At 38.4% G+C, this 17,087-nt stretch overlaps 1 protein-coding gene across 1 annotated transcript in view; it reads left to right on the top strand.

Annotated features, from left to right (window-relative positions):
- The window catches only part of dnah1 (dynein, axonemal, heavy chain 1), a 45,182-nt gene extending 28,444 nt beyond the window's left edge, over positions 1-16,738 (top strand). The window contains exons 58-76 of the mRNA XM_084728858.1: positions 67-186; positions 445-594; positions 699-859; positions 2,451-2,676; positions 3,677-3,872; positions 4,026-4,177; positions 4,287-4,483; positions 4,596-4,740; positions 6,903-7,061; positions 7,745-7,876; positions 8,877-9,047; positions 9,162-9,341; positions 9,745-9,921; positions 11,121-11,291; positions 11,540-11,670; positions 13,024-13,168; positions 14,546-14,752; positions 14,945-15,179; positions 16,151-16,738. Of these exons, the coding sequence (XP_084584984.1) occupies positions 67-186; positions 445-594; positions 699-859; positions 2,451-2,676; positions 3,677-3,872; positions 4,026-4,177; positions 4,287-4,483; positions 4,596-4,740; positions 6,903-7,061; positions 7,745-7,876; positions 8,877-9,047; positions 9,162-9,341; positions 9,745-9,921; positions 11,121-11,291; positions 11,540-11,670; positions 13,024-13,168; positions 14,546-14,752; positions 14,945-15,179; positions 16,151-16,272 (3,177 nt within the window). The 3' untranslated portion in view covers positions 16,273-16,738. The remainder of the gene's footprint in view (positions 1-66; positions 187-444; positions 595-698; positions 860-2,450; positions 2,677-3,676; positions 3,873-4,025; positions 4,178-4,286; positions 4,484-4,595; positions 4,741-6,902; positions 7,062-7,744; positions 7,877-8,876; positions 9,048-9,161; positions 9,342-9,744; positions 9,922-11,120; positions 11,292-11,539; positions 11,671-13,023; positions 13,169-14,545; positions 14,753-14,944; positions 15,180-16,150) is intronic.
- Positions 16,739-17,087: the final 349 nt, after the last annotated feature.

Here is a 17,087-nt window from a genome sequence, read left to right as displayed (position 1 = left end):
CTTTTAGACTTAGATTAACTTAAGTACCTTTGTGATCATCATACTTTGCCATTTCTATGTGCACAGATATCAGGTTTGCCTAAAGATAACCTTTCAGTGGAAAATGGTGTGATTGCCCAGTACTCTCTGCGCTGGGCTCTATTCATTGATCCTCAGGGACAAGCCAACACGTGGATCAAAAACATGGTGAGGACACTTTTCTGTGTGCTGATCTGACCTTAACTGCAGAGGGTGCCAGTGAGACGAGAGACATGAAAAGTAGCCATATCAAGATTTTAATTAATCCCCTCGCATCCTGTGTGTAGCCACTTGCCCGTGTAGCAGTGGGTGTATTGTTAGGGTTACCCCTTTTCCCACATTACCCACAATTCCACAGGAAAGCTTCTCAATGTCTGTAGTTATATTTGATCCACTGCTTATTCATGCTTTCTTGCTGTCACTAAGGAGAGGGACAATGGATTGGAGGCTATGAAGCTAAGTGATGGGGACTTCCTTCGTAGCCTTCAGAACGCCATTTGCTTTGGTAAACCCTGCCTTTTGGAGAATGTATTAGAGGAGTTAGATCCTGCTCTAGAACCTGTCTTGTTGCAACAGGTAATTACACTCATTGATCTATTAGAAACAAACATCACTTGTATGAGAGTATAATGCAAATATCTATCATGCACTGTCCTGCTCAACTTTTTTGTTGCCTTTAGACATTTAAACAGCAAGGCAGCACAGTGCTGAAGCTTGGTGAGTCAGTCATCCCTTACCATGAAAGCTTCAAGATGTACATCACCACCAAGCTGCCTAACCCACACTACTCTCCAGAGGTCTCCACCAACGTCACACTCATAAACTTCACCCTATCACCCAGGTAACACATTTTAAACAGATAAAACAGAAAACCAAAATGTCATTGTATTGGTTATATTTTAGTCACATGAATTGTTACAGTTTTAGTGTAGTTTTAGTTGATGTATCTTCAGATTTTAGTGGACAAAATCTACAGTAGATTAAGTTGACAAAAATCAAATGGATTTAAATAAAGCAAAGTGGATGTTTTAAAGTTTCTCTAGAATTTCAAGATTCTTACTCCTTGAAGAAACATCTATTAACTGGTTAGTAACATCAAGTATATCGCATTTCTGCTTGTTTCTTCCATGTATTAAGTAGGCTACATTTCTTCAAACATGCATTCTTTGTTTTGTTACATCTTTGTTTCAGACAGTGAAACTTTATATGTAGACAGAGATGGGAAATAACTAAGTACTTAGTTATAATGTCCTAAAGTATATTTTTCAGCTGTCTGTAATTTACTTGAATATTTATTTTTCTGACAACTTTTTACATTTTAACACAAACATCTGTACTTTCTACTGTTTACATTCTCAAAACAGGCCCATTACTTTAGTTTAATGCAAGACGAAAACAATGTAAAAAGATGTATCAAGACAAAAACCAAGTAAAATGATGCAACAATATGAAAATGACTTAATACAAGTATCAAGACAAAACAGACAGAGAGGGAGTCTCTCATGTGGAGAAAAGGTGAGGTTCAGGTAGCTTTGCACAGAAACAGTCAGTAGAAATGTCCTTCAGAGGGCTACTTTTTACATTTACACTTTGAGTAGATTTCGGAGCCTGTACTTTTTTCACTTTTGCTTGAGTAAAGAAGTTGAATCAGTACTCCTTTTACCAGTCTTTTTTACACAAGTATCTGTACTTCTATTTGAGTATAGAATGTGTGTATTTTTGCCACCACTGCACTTAGATCATAAATTAAAAGATTGATTGACACTCTAAAGATACTAAGATTAACAACTCTGGGTTATTCACTTCTCTGATCAGTGCAGGACAGTGGTGGTTTGTTTAAGTTTGTATTGTATTTCAAGTTTAGTTAAAACTCTAGCTTGGGTTAGCTGATGAGATAACATTAGCTTGAAAAACAAAAACATTTAAGTGTGTTTACTTTTGCAGTTTTCAGGATGACTCGTCTGCAAATATCGCTTGAAGTTTGTTGTGTTTTTAGTGCTGTTTTCTTCTACGTTTGCTTTTCTTTTTCTCCCACATGTTGATTTTCTTTAGAGTTTGAGACATGCAGCAGGTCTGGCCAATCAGTACTATCAAATTGTGTGCTTTTCTAAACTTCCTACCACACAAAGAGATTAATTCTGATTTAATCCTTCCCTAACATTTTTGATTTGTTTTTAATAATTGATGAAAAGGTCAGTAGATTTCATCATAATTATTGTCATCATCAGGTACTTTTTATTTAGTTATTGTCTTGTCATCAGTGAAAACGTGATTGAAGAAAACTATGATGAAAATTATTAGTCAACAAAATCAACAGTGTAGAAAACCAATAATTCTCAAGAATCAATTTGGGGTATGAACTTCATTGTAATTATTTATGCCTTAGTCTTACTGATTGTGTTTGTGTAAATGTGCATTTTGTGTGTTCCCAGTGGGCTAGAGGACCAGCTGCTGGGACAGGTGGTGGCTACAGAGCGTCCAGACCTGGAGAAGGCTAAAAACCAGCTGATCATCAGCAATGCCAAGATGAAACAGGAGCTAAAAGAAATTGAGGATGAGATCCTGTACCGACTGAGTTCCACAGAAGGAAACCCTGTGGACAATGAGGAGCTCATCCAAGTGTTGGAGGCTTCCAAGATCAAAGCTGGAGAGATCAAGGTCAGACAATGTTACCTCTAACTAGCTCTAACTAACTGTTACCTCTAATTTCATATATGTCCTAACATGAAGTTATGGAATAACTATTGTAGAAATGCTTTTTCCCACATACGACTCATTGGAAAACCTTATATATGATAATTATAAGCTATTATTGTTTATTATTGTTTATAGGATCCCCATTAGCTGCTACCAGGATAGCAACTATTTTTCCTGGTGTCCACATATAAAACACAACATAGACATACATCATACATGAACACACCACTACCACCACCCAAATTCCCCTTCCACCCACCCGCAACCCAGAACATCCCTTAAATAATTTCACTAGATCACGTGTTAAACTCAAGCCTAGTGGGCAAATCCGTCCGCCTCATTTTTTGTGGCCTACAAGAGCTTGCAAAGGAGATAATTTGTCTATATATATGTCCTGGGAGTTCTGTTGAGTTTATCTGAGTAGTTATAACTAGTAACATTAATAGTAGCACCTGAGCAAAATTTCTCCCCGAAAAAAGAAAAGTCGTTGCAGAGGGAAGCAATTTTAATGAGAGATGGGACAGTGAGTATGAGTTTAAGTGAGTGTGACACCCCTGTACTAGATCATAGAATCTAAGACAATACAAAACATTTTTGCATAGGTTCTAGGTTCTAGGTACAGGAACTACCACATAACTTTGTGAAACCTGTCTGGTAATATGACTGTGTCTCAATAATATGTGAAGTCTTTGTGCATACATTTTGGGCCTAGCCATATGCAGACTAAACAGAACAAACTGAAACATATTGATTACTCAAGAATCTGTCCTCAGCTTTTAGCCAGGAGAGTTCATCATGCATTCCCTCTCTACTCGCCTTGGATAAACAGTGCCAGGCATGCAGCTTTGTTTTGCACAAGTTGAAGCTTGTGAAGCTTTACAGAATGAATGAGAACAGAGAATAGAGTCAAATGAGACAAAACTGTTGGATCATCTACTAACACAAGCTTGTTTACTGGCAGGCTAAAGTGATGGCAGCAGAGCAGACGGAGCAGGACATTGATGCCACCCGTCTGGAGTATGTGCCTGTGGCTGTGCGCACACAGATCCTCTTCTTCTGTGTATCGGACCTGTCCAATGTTGACCCCATGTACCAGTACTCACTGGAGTGGTTCCTTGGCATCTTCATGGCTGGCATTGCCAACTCTGAGAAAGCAGGTCTAAACATTTTACAGTATATTTCATTAACTCTGTTGCAAAATTATACACAGAATAGTGCATGTGCAGATGGAAAAAACATTAGGACTGGTTTATGACACTGAAACCAGATATAAAAAGTTTTTTCAGACTTTGTCTTGATGTGTCTCACAGATGCAGTGGAGCAAAGAATCACCAACATCAATGAATTTTTCACCTTCAGCCTGTACAGTAACGTGTGCCGCAGCTTGTTTGAGAAGCACAAACTCATGTTTTCCTTCCTCCTGTGTGCTCGTATCATGATGAATGAGAACAAAATTGACATGGTGAGTGACAGGGCAGTTTGCAGTCCTTCCCTTCACTCTTTAATTTCCTGCTGGACATCGAGTTAATCTAAGTATATTTAATGAAATCTGCGTTGTCTCTTTGTGGCAGGCTGAGTGGCGCTACCTGCTATCTGGAGGGATGCCCGTCCACGAGCTGACCAACCCTGCAGTGAGTTGGCTGTCTGAGCGTGCCTGGCAAGACATCCTTGGCCTCAGTGCTCTGGACAAGTTTAGCAACCTGGCAGAGAGCTTCACAGAACATCTGCAGGGTTTCAAGAGAATTTTTGACAGCAACCAGCCTCACAGGCATGCATAGATAATCACTGTGTTAACAAATGTGCCTTTGTCCTCTGCATTTGGACTGTGCAGAAACTGTCAGTATCTAATGAGGTGTACATGTGTGTGTGTTTTCCTACAGGGAGCCCCTCCCAGGAGAATGGGACACAAAACTGGACTCATTCCAGAAGCTCTTGGTCCTGCGCTGTCTGAGGGCTGACTGTCTTGTTCAAGGCCTGCAGGACTTTGTCTCAGATCAGCTGGGACAGCGCTTCATAGAACCTCAGGTAGAGTCCTCTTGACTTCACATTGATGTTAAAACTAATATGTATGTTGGCACTGGGCCTGGAATTTCACCATTTTAGGGGCAAGGCCACGTGGCCCTTGGTGTTGTCGATTTTTCAAAGGCACAAAGATAAAATGCCAAGGCAGCAAGGCCATCAAACAAAACAAAGATGGAAGTAATTAATTTAATTACCATTTTTATTTCTGGGTAAACTATCCCTTTAAGGATGAAGGATGGTTTAATTTTTTATTTTTTTTTATAAATTTGTTACTGAAATCATAGTAAATGTCAGGATAAGTTATATGTAGTACTTACTAACAACATTTTCAACAATTTAAGAGTATTTTACACCACAGCAGATAGCAGTCATTATTTTGAGATACAAAGTCATTATTTTTATCATTTATTTATATACATTATATACATTTATCATGTCATTTATTTTAGTTCTTCATTATAATGACTTACAGATTTTATTTTTTCATCACATTGGTGGAAATGGACATCCATAGTGAGAGACAGGACATGGACAGCAGAGGAGATTGGCTATATAATGGTATATAATAACAATCTTGCTGTTTGTCGCTGTTAACAGAGACACCAGTCTGCAGACGAAACCACAGAACTGTAAAGTAACATCATACTTCATGATCGAAGAAAGTACCCAAGTACTTGTAAATTCATCAAGTACCTTAATTCACAGGAGAGTTTAGGCTGAGTATGCAATAAACCAATCAGGAAGTCGGCTCTTATCACCTTTAAGAAGCATGACAGCAGATTTAGCAGGAGGAAACAAAAAGAAAAGATATTTCAAGCAAGGAGACAGATCTCCTGGTTCAAGAAGTTAAAGTATGAGAGTGCGCAATATATGGAGATGACAGGATGCCTCCAAAGCAGCTTCAAGTGTAGTAATAGTAATAGTTAATTTTACATGAACGCCTGCTAAAAGTAATACATGAACCGTAAATGTCATGCAGATATGTAGCTGGATATGTTTACACTAAAGCACCTTGAAACCTTGAAATTAAGTTATATTGTATCATTCATTATTATCTGACAGCTGTGATCCCATCCTGTGCACAATTTGCAGGTCTTTTGAGATTTATTGGGCTTTATACTTATAATAATAATTCCTGTTTCCTTATTAGTGAGAATAATTGTACACACACACACATGTTTAATATTAATGAAAGGTGTTTGATTGTGTGATTGTATTGATTGTGGTAACATGCATGTGCACCTCAACCAAGCATGAGACACACACACCCGCACACTTTTAACTTTTTACATTTTATTGCCAATAGAAAACAGGGCATATATCTTTTTTAGGGGCATAAGGCCAAACTGAGGTTGTATGGTGGCCATGGTTATCGTTGCTGCTGTGAAATTCCTGCCCTGGTTACATGGCTTCTAAGACAGTGGCTTAGAGGTGTGGTAATATGAATATAATAATATGAAAATTATTTTATTTACTTTTAAATCCCTAAATGGCCTCGCCCCGCCCTACCTCTCCGAACTGCTGCAGCCTTATACACCCCTCCGCTCTCTCAGGTCAGCTGATCAGCTGCTCCTGAGTGTACCTAAAACTAAGCGAAAGCTCAGAGGTGACCGTGCCTTTGCTGTAGCAGCTCCTAAACTGTGGAATGATCTGCCTCTCCACATCAGACAGGCCTCCTCGCTGTCTGTTTTTAAATCACATCTTAAAACCCATCTTTTCTCCCTGGCTTTTAACATCATGTGAGATGTTGAATTTATTGTATGTATGTGCATATGTATGTGTGTATGTATATGTACATATATATATGTATATATATATATATATATATATATATATATATATATATATATTTGTTTAATTTTATTTTTCTATTGCTTTAAATTGTAAAGTTGTTTTATGTCTTTTAATCTGTTCTTGTATTTTATTTCTGTACAGCACTTTGGTCCACTGTGGTTGCTTATAAAGTGCTTTACAAATAAAGTTGGATTGGATTGGATTGGTGATAATGGTTCAGTTTATTTTGACTGGGTCTGCAGCACTGCAAACATTGTTTATTGAGGACACAATTAACTAATAACTTGATATCTGGTTGTTTGATCTATGGTACTGTATATGAAAGCATTATTCATAGCTTGTTACTCCTTCTTTCTCCATCTCTCCTCCAGACGTCAGACCTGTCTGTGGTCTTCAAGGAGTCGTCCTCCTCCACCCCCCTCATCTTCGTCCTGTCCCCTGGCACTGACCCTGCTGCTGACCTCTACAAGTTTGCTGACGTCATGCAGTTCTCCAAGAAAATGAGTGCCATCTCTCTGGGCCAGGGCCAGGTCAGAGCCTGAGGGATGCCTGGGATTTCTCTCTCCCACTCACTCTGACTGTCTCTCTGTGACTCTGAAGGAGAGCCACTGTGAATCACTTTCTCACAGAACCAGGCCATTCTCATTTGTCTCATTAAGAATGGCCACCTTGGTGCTAATTGTCTTCTCTACTTCTGACCATAGGCAAAGACAGTGTGCCATACTACTTAAACAGATGCTAGATTACAGGACACCATACACAAACCCAAAAAACAATCATATTAACATAATGTGCAGGTTTTATGATAAATGCAGAATCATCCTCCACAAACCTAAAGCCTAGGGACCAATCAAGCAATCCCCGTGGCTGTTCAATAGGTGTTTATCACATAACTTGCAATTATGTGAGTAGGAATACTGGCTCATGCTGAGCTGTTGCTTCACCCTGTCCTCAATTTCTGTCTACGTTGGACTGAAAGCTCTTAAGCCTTCCTGAAATCTCTTAGAATGTCAGGGAGATGTGCTGTATCCCTCAGTCAAGGTATTCCTTATGTTGACCGCTCCTTAAATAAGGATCAAACTTTAAGGAAATGTGGATGCTGTGTCTTAAATTAAAGCCTCATGTTGAGCTTACCGTAATTTGTTTTGTTTTTTGTTTTTTGCTTTTGGCACAACTCTTGTTGTTGTCTTCACATGTTGTTTGTATGATTCAGGGCCCCTGGGCTGAGAGCATGATGCACACTGCCATGGAAAGAGGTCAGTGGGTCTTCTTCCAGAACTGTCACCTGGCACCCAGCTGGATGCCTGCACTAGAGAGACTCATTGAAAACATCAACCCAGTAAAGGTCAGAACATATCCTTGTGTATGCTATTTCATATAATGTAGAGTATACATTCACTTTGACAGTGTTAAAAAGTAACTTTGGTATATTTCAAACTGGACTTTAATAGTATTTTCCCATGTTTTTGTGTCTAAGTAACTAATGGGGACAACACTTTTTGAAATTCATCCAGTATTGAGGGAGAGTGCTGCAGCCAGCAGTGAAACATGAAAGTGAAACTGAGCTACCACATAATCCCTATGTGCAACGGCACTATGTCAAAGTATGTCCAAAAGAAGTCGTCATTGTCATTTTCATTCAAACTCAACAGAAACTAAATAAATGCACCACAAACATCCTCTTGGCTTGTCTATCCACTGCTCCTATAATCATCAACACTGGTCTGGTCAAAATATACCTTTTTTAAAAGGTTTAGATGAAATGAAAGAGCAGCAGGGTGAAACGGCGCGTACAGCAAGAATATTTTCACATATACTTTTGTGACCAAATAATTATTTCAACCAAATAACCGGAGCTGGTGATTGTTGGAGCAGTGGAAAGACTTGCCAAGATGTTTTTGATCAGTTTTATTTTGTTTCTGTCATGTTTTAATGAAGATGATGATGTTAAAGTACAGTTTTGGAAAGGAAGTCTAGTTAGTTTGGCAAGAGCAAGCTAGCTGTTTTTGGTGAAATATTACTCTATAAAATAAGTCCAACTCTGTGGGGATCCTTTCCATAGTGTTGTCAGACTCTTAGAATAATAATCTGAGCCTGTCAGAGGTAAAAACATGCAATTTTAGTGGATGGTGCGCAGTTGCCTGGAGGGATTATATTATAGCTTAGTTTCATTTCTGCTGGCTGCAGCAGTCTCCCTCAATACTGGACGAGTTTCAAAAAATGTTTACTTAGACACAAAACATGGGGAAATAGAGTCCAGGTTGAAAATACTAACCGACCACCATGCCCTTTAATTACTTTCCTTTCTACCCCCGGCCACCACATGTCCCACAACCCCAAAACAGGTGCACAAGGACTTCCGTGTGTGGCTCACAAGTCTTCCCAGCAACAATTTCCCAGTGTCCATTCTACAAAATGGCTCAAAGATGACCATAGAGCCTCCCAGAGGAATCAAAGCTAATCTACAGAAAACCTACCTGAGGCTCACCAATGATTTCATCTCCTCTTCCACCAAGGTCCCCCCAACGTTCACTCACCATCCTGCTTATTACATTCGCTCTTTTTTTTTTTTGAGAACATCTAGTATCTAGTAGTATATTCAATGTATTCCTCTCCTCTTTCTTCCTCAGATGACACACTTCAAGTCTTTGCTCCTTTCTCTGTGTCTTTTCCATGGAATTGCTTTAGAGCGAAGGAAGTTTGGCCCACTGGGCTTTAACATTCCCTACGAGTTCACTGATGGAGACCTGAACATCTGCATCAGCCAACTAAAAATGTTCCTGGACGAGTACCAGGACATCCCTTACAAGGTAGGGGAGAAAAAGCTTTTGTCTATGTTCATCTACCTGCTTTGACCACAGTTCCAAAGCTACATAGTTTGCATTTTCTCTCTTGTTTTGTCTGTATCTTGCTGTCCTTTTTTCCTCTCTCTGGTTTTTGATCCTGTCCTCATAGTCTTCCTAACTTGATCAGTTTATTGCTGTTGTGATATGTTTCTCATCACTGTGGATAGTTGAGATAAAAATTGAGATAAACACATGCTTGTTAGTAAGAAAAAAGTTTTGCCAAAGTGTGTGTGTGTGTAAGTGTGTGTGTGTGTGTGTGTGTGTGTGTGTGTGTGTGTGTGTGTGTGTGTGTGTGTGTGTGTGTGTGTGTGTATGTGTTTGAGAGTCTTCATGTGTTGTCTCCCCTCTTTGTCCTCCACCTGTCCAGGTGCTTAAATATACTGCGGGGGAGATTAATTATGGCGGCCGTGTGACAGATGATTGGGACAGACGATGTCTGCTCAGTGTGCTGGAGGATTTCTACTGTCCCACTGTGCTTATTGATGATCATGTCTACTCTGCGTCTGGAGTGTACCGGCAGATAGACACAAATCTGGATATCAAGGTTAGATAAATGCAGGAGCATTCTAAAGATTGTGATAAGAGAAGTGCATTAGACTTGACCTTTGTCTGCATCAGTTGGTATATTTTCAAGGGTTGGGTATCACCGAATATAATGGTGAGTCTCCGATAGGTGATACACAGCAAGACAGTCATCTATGAAACATAATTAGATCTTTGTAATTAAATAACATTTTCTAAAAAAAAAAAAAAGTACAAATCATCTGATTTCAGCTTCTGAGATGAGAATATTTTCTGCTTCCTTGACTCTTCAGTGACAGTAAACTGTATATCTTCATCTTGGGCATTGAAAGACATTGATCAACATTTTTTACCATTTTGAGACATTTTTTGGATCAAACATTAATTGATTAATAGACAAAATGATCAACAGATTAATCAGTAATAAAAAAAATCATTAGTTGCAGCCCTGAGACAGTGTCCTGATTATATATCGCAAGAGGCCACATGATGGTACTGAGTACAGAAAAACTGGGAATACTCCTACTTTTGTAAGTTTGCTCTCTGTTTCCTAAAGTTGTTCTCTTGTTTCCTTTCACAAACAAGAAAAGAAGGTGAGACTATGATTACTTGTCATTTTGCAAAAACTGTACTGTAGCTTTATCCAGTATATCAGGTGTAGATGTTGTACATGTTGAGTCAGGACACCTGCAGGTCAAGGTCAAAAATAGAAATTTTAATCAAAACTAGTCTCAAATGCAGTTAAATTGTTTAGATTTTCAGTTGAAAATACTATGGTTTCTGAATTTAACTTAAAGATAGAATCAGTAGAGCCGCAGAGCTGTTGTTAAACGCGTCAGAAAGATAGTTGATTCTTGAGTCTCATTCCCAGGAGATCAAAAACCCACATTTTGGGTTGGTAAAGTGTCCCAAGCAGCAAAATAATGAAAAAGATACAGCATCAGATACAACCACCACCACACACTTACAGGGGGTCAGAAGCGATGATTGAAAGGGATTATGTTTGTGTAATTGAAGAAAAAATGATGCATATTATGCCTTTAATGACATGTGCAAGACCACAGCTTGTGTTTAAGATCTTATTAACATTTCTTAAATGACTGAAACTGATATTCTATGGTGTGCAAAATATCATACATCAAATCAAAACACGTCAACTTTGGAACTGCAAACTAACTGATGACAGCAAGTGACCTGTTGCCATGGCAATTCTGACCCTAGGGTTACTTGGCATACATTCGTGGTCTGCCCATCAATGATACACCTGAGATCTTTGGTCTCCATGACAACGCTAACATCAGCTTTGCCCAGAATGAGACCTTTGCCCTGCTGGGGGCTGTGGTTCGTCTCCAGCCTCGAGCTGCATCTTCTGGGGGCAAAACTCTGGAGGAGGTACAAATATCTATTTATTTTCTTTATTCTTACGTAGTACTACTTGCATCATATTTTACTATATTATGGTAATTGAATACAGAATGAGAGGTGAGAGCAGAAATAGCATCATTTTCTCCATTAATTCCCCTGGGGAATGTTGAGTAGCCTGTTAGGAACATCTCTTGTGTCAATACCTTTTCTAAATGCATGTACTTTGGCTGAGAAATATTATGTTTCACTGGATATGCAACTCTTCTGCACCATAGATAGTGGAGGACATAGTGACAGGCATCACTGAAAAGATTCCTCAGCCATTCAGTGTTCAGGAGGTGATGGAAAAGTACCCGGTCCTTTATGAAGAGTCCATGAACACGGTGCTCATCCAGGAGGTCATCAGGTAACATAACAGGCTGTACCATTAGATAACATCACAAACCACGCTGTGGGTCTCCTTGCTACAATGACACACGTCACTTGGATGACTCCAAAGTACTCGTATCAGCAAATTAAGTTGTCCTTATCTTTTATGTAAATGACCAGTTCTTTCACAATATTTTAAGAAAATACTGTTTACAGTTTGGTAATTCTTTTTCAGTAAAAGAAACTGCAATCTGTGCTGCGCTCAAAGTGTCTTTTGATATTTAGCTCACCTTACTTTTGAGGTAAAAATAATAATTAAATGTATAATCAGTACTGTTGTATCGCTATTTATGACCAGTAGCTAAAATTGTACCCTTCAAAAGTCACAGCCAGTAACCATAATTATATGGCTTTGCACTCATACTGTAATAATAGCAACTTTTTCATTTGGCTGTGTGTGAGCTACTACCAACTTAGAGAGAGTTTGGGAAGTCAGAAATCTCTGAACCTGATATTTTGTTTGCTGTCAGCAGTCTTGCAAGTCTCTCACTCCTTTTTATACCATGGGGTAGTAAAAGCTTTTCTCATTTTTTTCCTTTGAGTGTTGTTATCCTCATGTTATAAACAAGATCATTGGTGGCCAATATTTGTTTTGTTCAAGTCTTGTGTACAGTTTGTCTTTGGGCTAATCGAGGAATTAAATTTGCTTTTATGAACTCCATCTGAGTTACTTTTTAAGTGGTTTACACAGTATTACTCATTTTTATTTGTAAATAATTTTAACAGTTATGTTAGAAGCACTAGAAGTCAAATTTAAGTTAGATTAGGCTGTAACAACAGGTTTGGATAATTATTTCACTACCTGATTGAGACTTTCAGAATAATTAATATAAAATATTTTTTAAACAGTCATCATAGTGAAGATTTGGACTCCAGGGGAACAGGTGGGGATGGTTAGTCGGTTTGGGGTGGTCTGGTGGGAGAGTTGGGTGGGATAGCTTTTTCAAATGTAATCATTTGAATACAATGAGGGGATTGGGATGGGTGGGGTACATTTTACATTTGTAATAATTTGAATAATGCAGCTGCCCTTTGGTTGTATACATTATGGTATGCCTTTTTCTAATATGTACTGCAAACAAATTCATGGTGGGTTAAATGGAATTCAATAAAAATGTTTACTTTACATTTTTACTTACCTTTATGACTTAGAATTGTTATATAATTATCCTCACTCACCTTGACAAAATGAATAAACATGAGTCCTGAACATGTTCTTGTAGTAGACTGGCAGTAGTATACATGAATGACAATCTGAGTCATGCTCAATCAGGTATTTCCAGTTTAAATCGTTAGTACTTCAGCAGTTGTTCCCTGTCTTGTCTTTCAGATATAACAAGTTGCTGGCCGTCATCTCTCAGAGTCTCAGTGATATTATGAAGGCTCTGAAGGGTTTAGTAGTGATGTCATCAGAACTGGAGCTTATGGCTAACAGCCTGTTCAACAACACGGTGCCTGATATGTGGAAAGCCAAGGCAAGAGAAACACAACAGTTATTCTCCTTCTGACTGCTGTAAAACATTATGTAGCATAACATATTGAAGACAGTCGGCTAATGGATTCATCACAAATGAATCCTTCTTACATTTATATGCATTTTAGCAATTTTTTAGACAGGGTTGCTCACAAAATACACAACACAATTCTTCATTTTTAATAGGATCATTTTAAGGAAATGCGGTAACATTTTATAATAATTATCATCAGTAAATGGTAAATTGATAGTTGCTGATTATGGTAATAAATATGCAACATCAGGATAGACTCAAAATAAAGGCACACAGACTACTTGGTTAGGTTTAAGTAACAAAACTACTAGGGATGGTTTAGGAAAAGATCATGCTTTGGGTTAAAATAAACATATCACTTGTAAGTTCATGTATGTGACTTAAGATATTCAAATAATGTTTACAGGGTTTACAGACTAATTATTAACCATTACCTAAGTCTTGCAAATATAGTGTAGTGTTCAAGATACTGGAATCTCTAATTTTAATATGGTACCTTGGGAAATATCAATATTCACTACCATTTTTGATACCACAAAGAAAGACTGGCTCACATCGATGGCAGAAAATTTTAGATTTTTATTAACATAAATGTAACAAGGCAAGTGATGAGAAGAAGACAGCACTGTGACTAAGTGAGAGGAGCTGGGACTATGTGGGCACTGCAGCTGTGTTTGTGTCAACTCACTGTTGGACAGAAGAGAGAGCAAGAAAGTGCAGCTGGTACTGGAGCATCGATACTGCAAAAATGAGTATTGACAGCATTTCAAATATTCAGTATTGATTTTCATTGATATTTCAATATTTTTGACAACACTAATATAGTCCTGAAAATGTTAGAATGTGTACAACACTAAACTGTTTACTAATTTAATCAGAATATAATTGGGCTATTCTCTTATCAGCTATGATATAATATATAATTTAGAAATTAATTATTTCATATTGCAAAAGCTAAGTATAGCATTACTAAACATAATAAGTACAATTAATTTCAGTGTTTATTAACAGTGAAGTAACTATTAAATATAAGTTGTGCCGTTAGGGTCTCTCTAACATAAAAAAATAAAAAATAAATAACGAAAGAGTGTGACCAGAAATGCAAATCCAAAATGTCAAAGTAGAGAATACTGTGGTGTGCCTTGAACTGAGATAGTATTGTGACATTCATCTGTGTGTGTTTTTGCACACAGGGATGGGACTCAGATATTTGACATTTGAGAGTAATTTCAGTGTTTGGGATATCAGGTGAATCTTGGGTGACATTTCTGTGCTGCTCTAATAATTCCAGGCACTGCTTTCTAAGAATACACAGCTCTTTTTTTTGCGTCTCTCTCCCTCCAGGCCTACCCGTCTCTGAAGCCTTTGGCCTCCTGGGTGTCCGACCTGCTTCAGAGGATCAATTTCCTACAGAGATGGATCTATTATGGCATTCCACCTGTCTTTTGGATTAGTGGCTTCTTTTTCCCCCAGGCTTTCCTCACTGGAACCCTTCAGAATTATGCCCGTCGCTCTGGCACCTCCATCGACACAATTGGATTTGACTTTGAGGTCAGACAGTAAGCTGAATGCCTGACTGTGACTGTCTGTGTCATTCCACTAAAAACATATTGATTTTTATTTACCGCCACATATTTACCACTTTTAACTGACCACTTATGAATGTCAACATGTAGCTTTGATGTATGTTTTGTTCCGGCTCTCATCGTGTTTCTTCCTCATCTCTCTTTTAATCCCCTTCAGGTAATAGTGAAGTCAGTGTCAGAGATAACAGAGAAACCAAACGCGGGCTGCTACATCCATGGTCTATTCCTGGAGGGGGCTCGCTGGGATAATGAGTCAGGTCAGCTCACAGAGTCCAGGCCCAAGGAGCTCTACACAGAAATGGCTGTCATCTGGCTGATCCCCAAACCCAACCGCAAACCTCCGACCTCTGGGGTCTATATCTGCCCCATCTACAAGACCCTCACACGTGCTGGTTAGTACACACAGTATCAGACTGGACTGGATTCATCTATATTAACTAATATTGCTTGTTAGATTAGATTTGCTTATGTAGATTTATGAAATGTATTTTTAAATGAAAGAAATACTTAAGCTAACTGTTTATCAGAAGCTTAAAATGACATTTCACCCCAAATTCAGAAGTACATATTTTTCCTCCAACATATAGGACTATGAATCCATCTAAATAGGTTTGGTGTCAGTTGCTAAGTTTTGGAGATATCAGACATAGAGAGAGTCTGCCTTCACTTGAAAAAAAGGACCTAAATGGCACTTGGTGCTCAAAACACCAAAAAATATATTTGAAAAACTCAATAGCAATGCTTCTTTCCAGAAATCATGACCCAGTTGCTCAAGATAATTCACAGACCTTGTTGTGAGTGTAGGGGTGAACAATTCCTTTATTGAGGTCATTACTAGAGCCAGTGTTTGGTTTGTCTGTCCTGGGCTACTGTAGAAACATGGTGGTGCAAAATGGAGCCCTCCATGAAAGAGTACCCACTCCCTCTGTAGATATACAGGGCTCATTCTTAGGTAACGAAAACACAACAGTTCTCATTTTCAGGTGATTATTCACTGAATGAAGACATACTTATGAATGTTATATTCTGTTCCTGCCATATTCTGCCAATAAATCCCCATAAATCCTACACACTGGACCTTAAAGCTCAGTGTATTAACACTGTTTTTCAGTGGTGTTGGTGCTGCTCGCCCTAGTGTTTGTGTGCATCTCCTTTTGGTGGTTTTATTACCCACCCAAAATAGACTCCAGTTAGTGTCCTGTTTCATGAAGCGTCTGAAAGTGCAGCTCTGTATTTTCCACCCACAGCACGTAGCCAACACCTTGTGCTGGCACGTTAGAAACTGCTCAGAAACACAGGGCAGTGATGGAAAAATACCAGCAAATGTCTTCATGTCACTGAACCGCTTCGTGTGCTTTTGTAGGGACTCTCTCTACAACTGGTCATTCCACCAACTATGTGATTGCGGTGGAGCTGCCCACAGATCACAGTCAGAGACACTGGATCAAACGAGGAGTCGCCCTCATCTGTGCACTGGACTACTAAATACACACACACACACACACTTTTTATATACAAGGAAAAACACCTGTCTTTATACTGTATACTTTGTTATATAACCCACAACAAAGATGATTGCAGTTATGGTTGCTTAGACAGAATCAAACACAGATACTTTGCACCTTATGTCACTAAAAATGAGCTTTAATCTGCACAATAAATTGTTTTTCACAATGCAATATTAGTGTAATTCTGTTATGTAAGATTATGTGATGTAAGATTAGTATTAGGGATCCTGCTTCAATGGCTTTCACCGTACACGGGGTGTCTACCTGTGACAGCACATTGAATATCAGACTTCTTAATACCAACATTTAATTAAATTTAAGGCCAACTTTCTAGTAAAAGTAAACGATGGTGAAAATACAGGCGTGCTCTTCTGAGTAAATACATATATTAAATATATATTATTTAATATATTATTAAACTTAACAGGATAGCAGTGGCATTCAAATTAAACTCTTGCCTTTGTAGTGGACTTGAGACCACCATTACAGCACTCAGTAAATAAAGACCTATAGCAACCCTTCTTACTGTTGGCCCTATTCTGTTTTCTAAAATATAAAATTCAGAATTTCAAAAAAATAACTGGATCATACAAGCAGAGTTTTTTTCATGGCAAAATGTTAACCACTGTGAGAGACCGTGTGCCAAAACAAGCTTGATGTCATTCAAAGCAAAGCAGCTCTGCCCTAAGTGTCTAATCACTGTAACAAATCCAGACATCCACAACAAAAATGTTCTGAAAGAAAATGTGGCAGTGTCTTTAAATAATGTGCATACAGAGCATCATAAATAAC

This window comes from Lutjanus erythropterus, chromosome 2 (genome assembly GCF_056507025.1).
Source record: "Lutjanus erythropterus isolate fLutEry1 chromosome 2, fLutEry1.hap2, whole genome shotgun sequence".
Classification (NCBI taxonomy): domain Eukaryota; kingdom Metazoa; phylum Chordata; class Actinopteri; order Lutjaniformes; family Lutjanidae; genus Lutjanus; species Lutjanus erythropterus.
The sequence above is the reverse complement of the archived record's forward strand: the minus strand, read 5'-3'. Positions and strand labels throughout refer to the sequence as shown.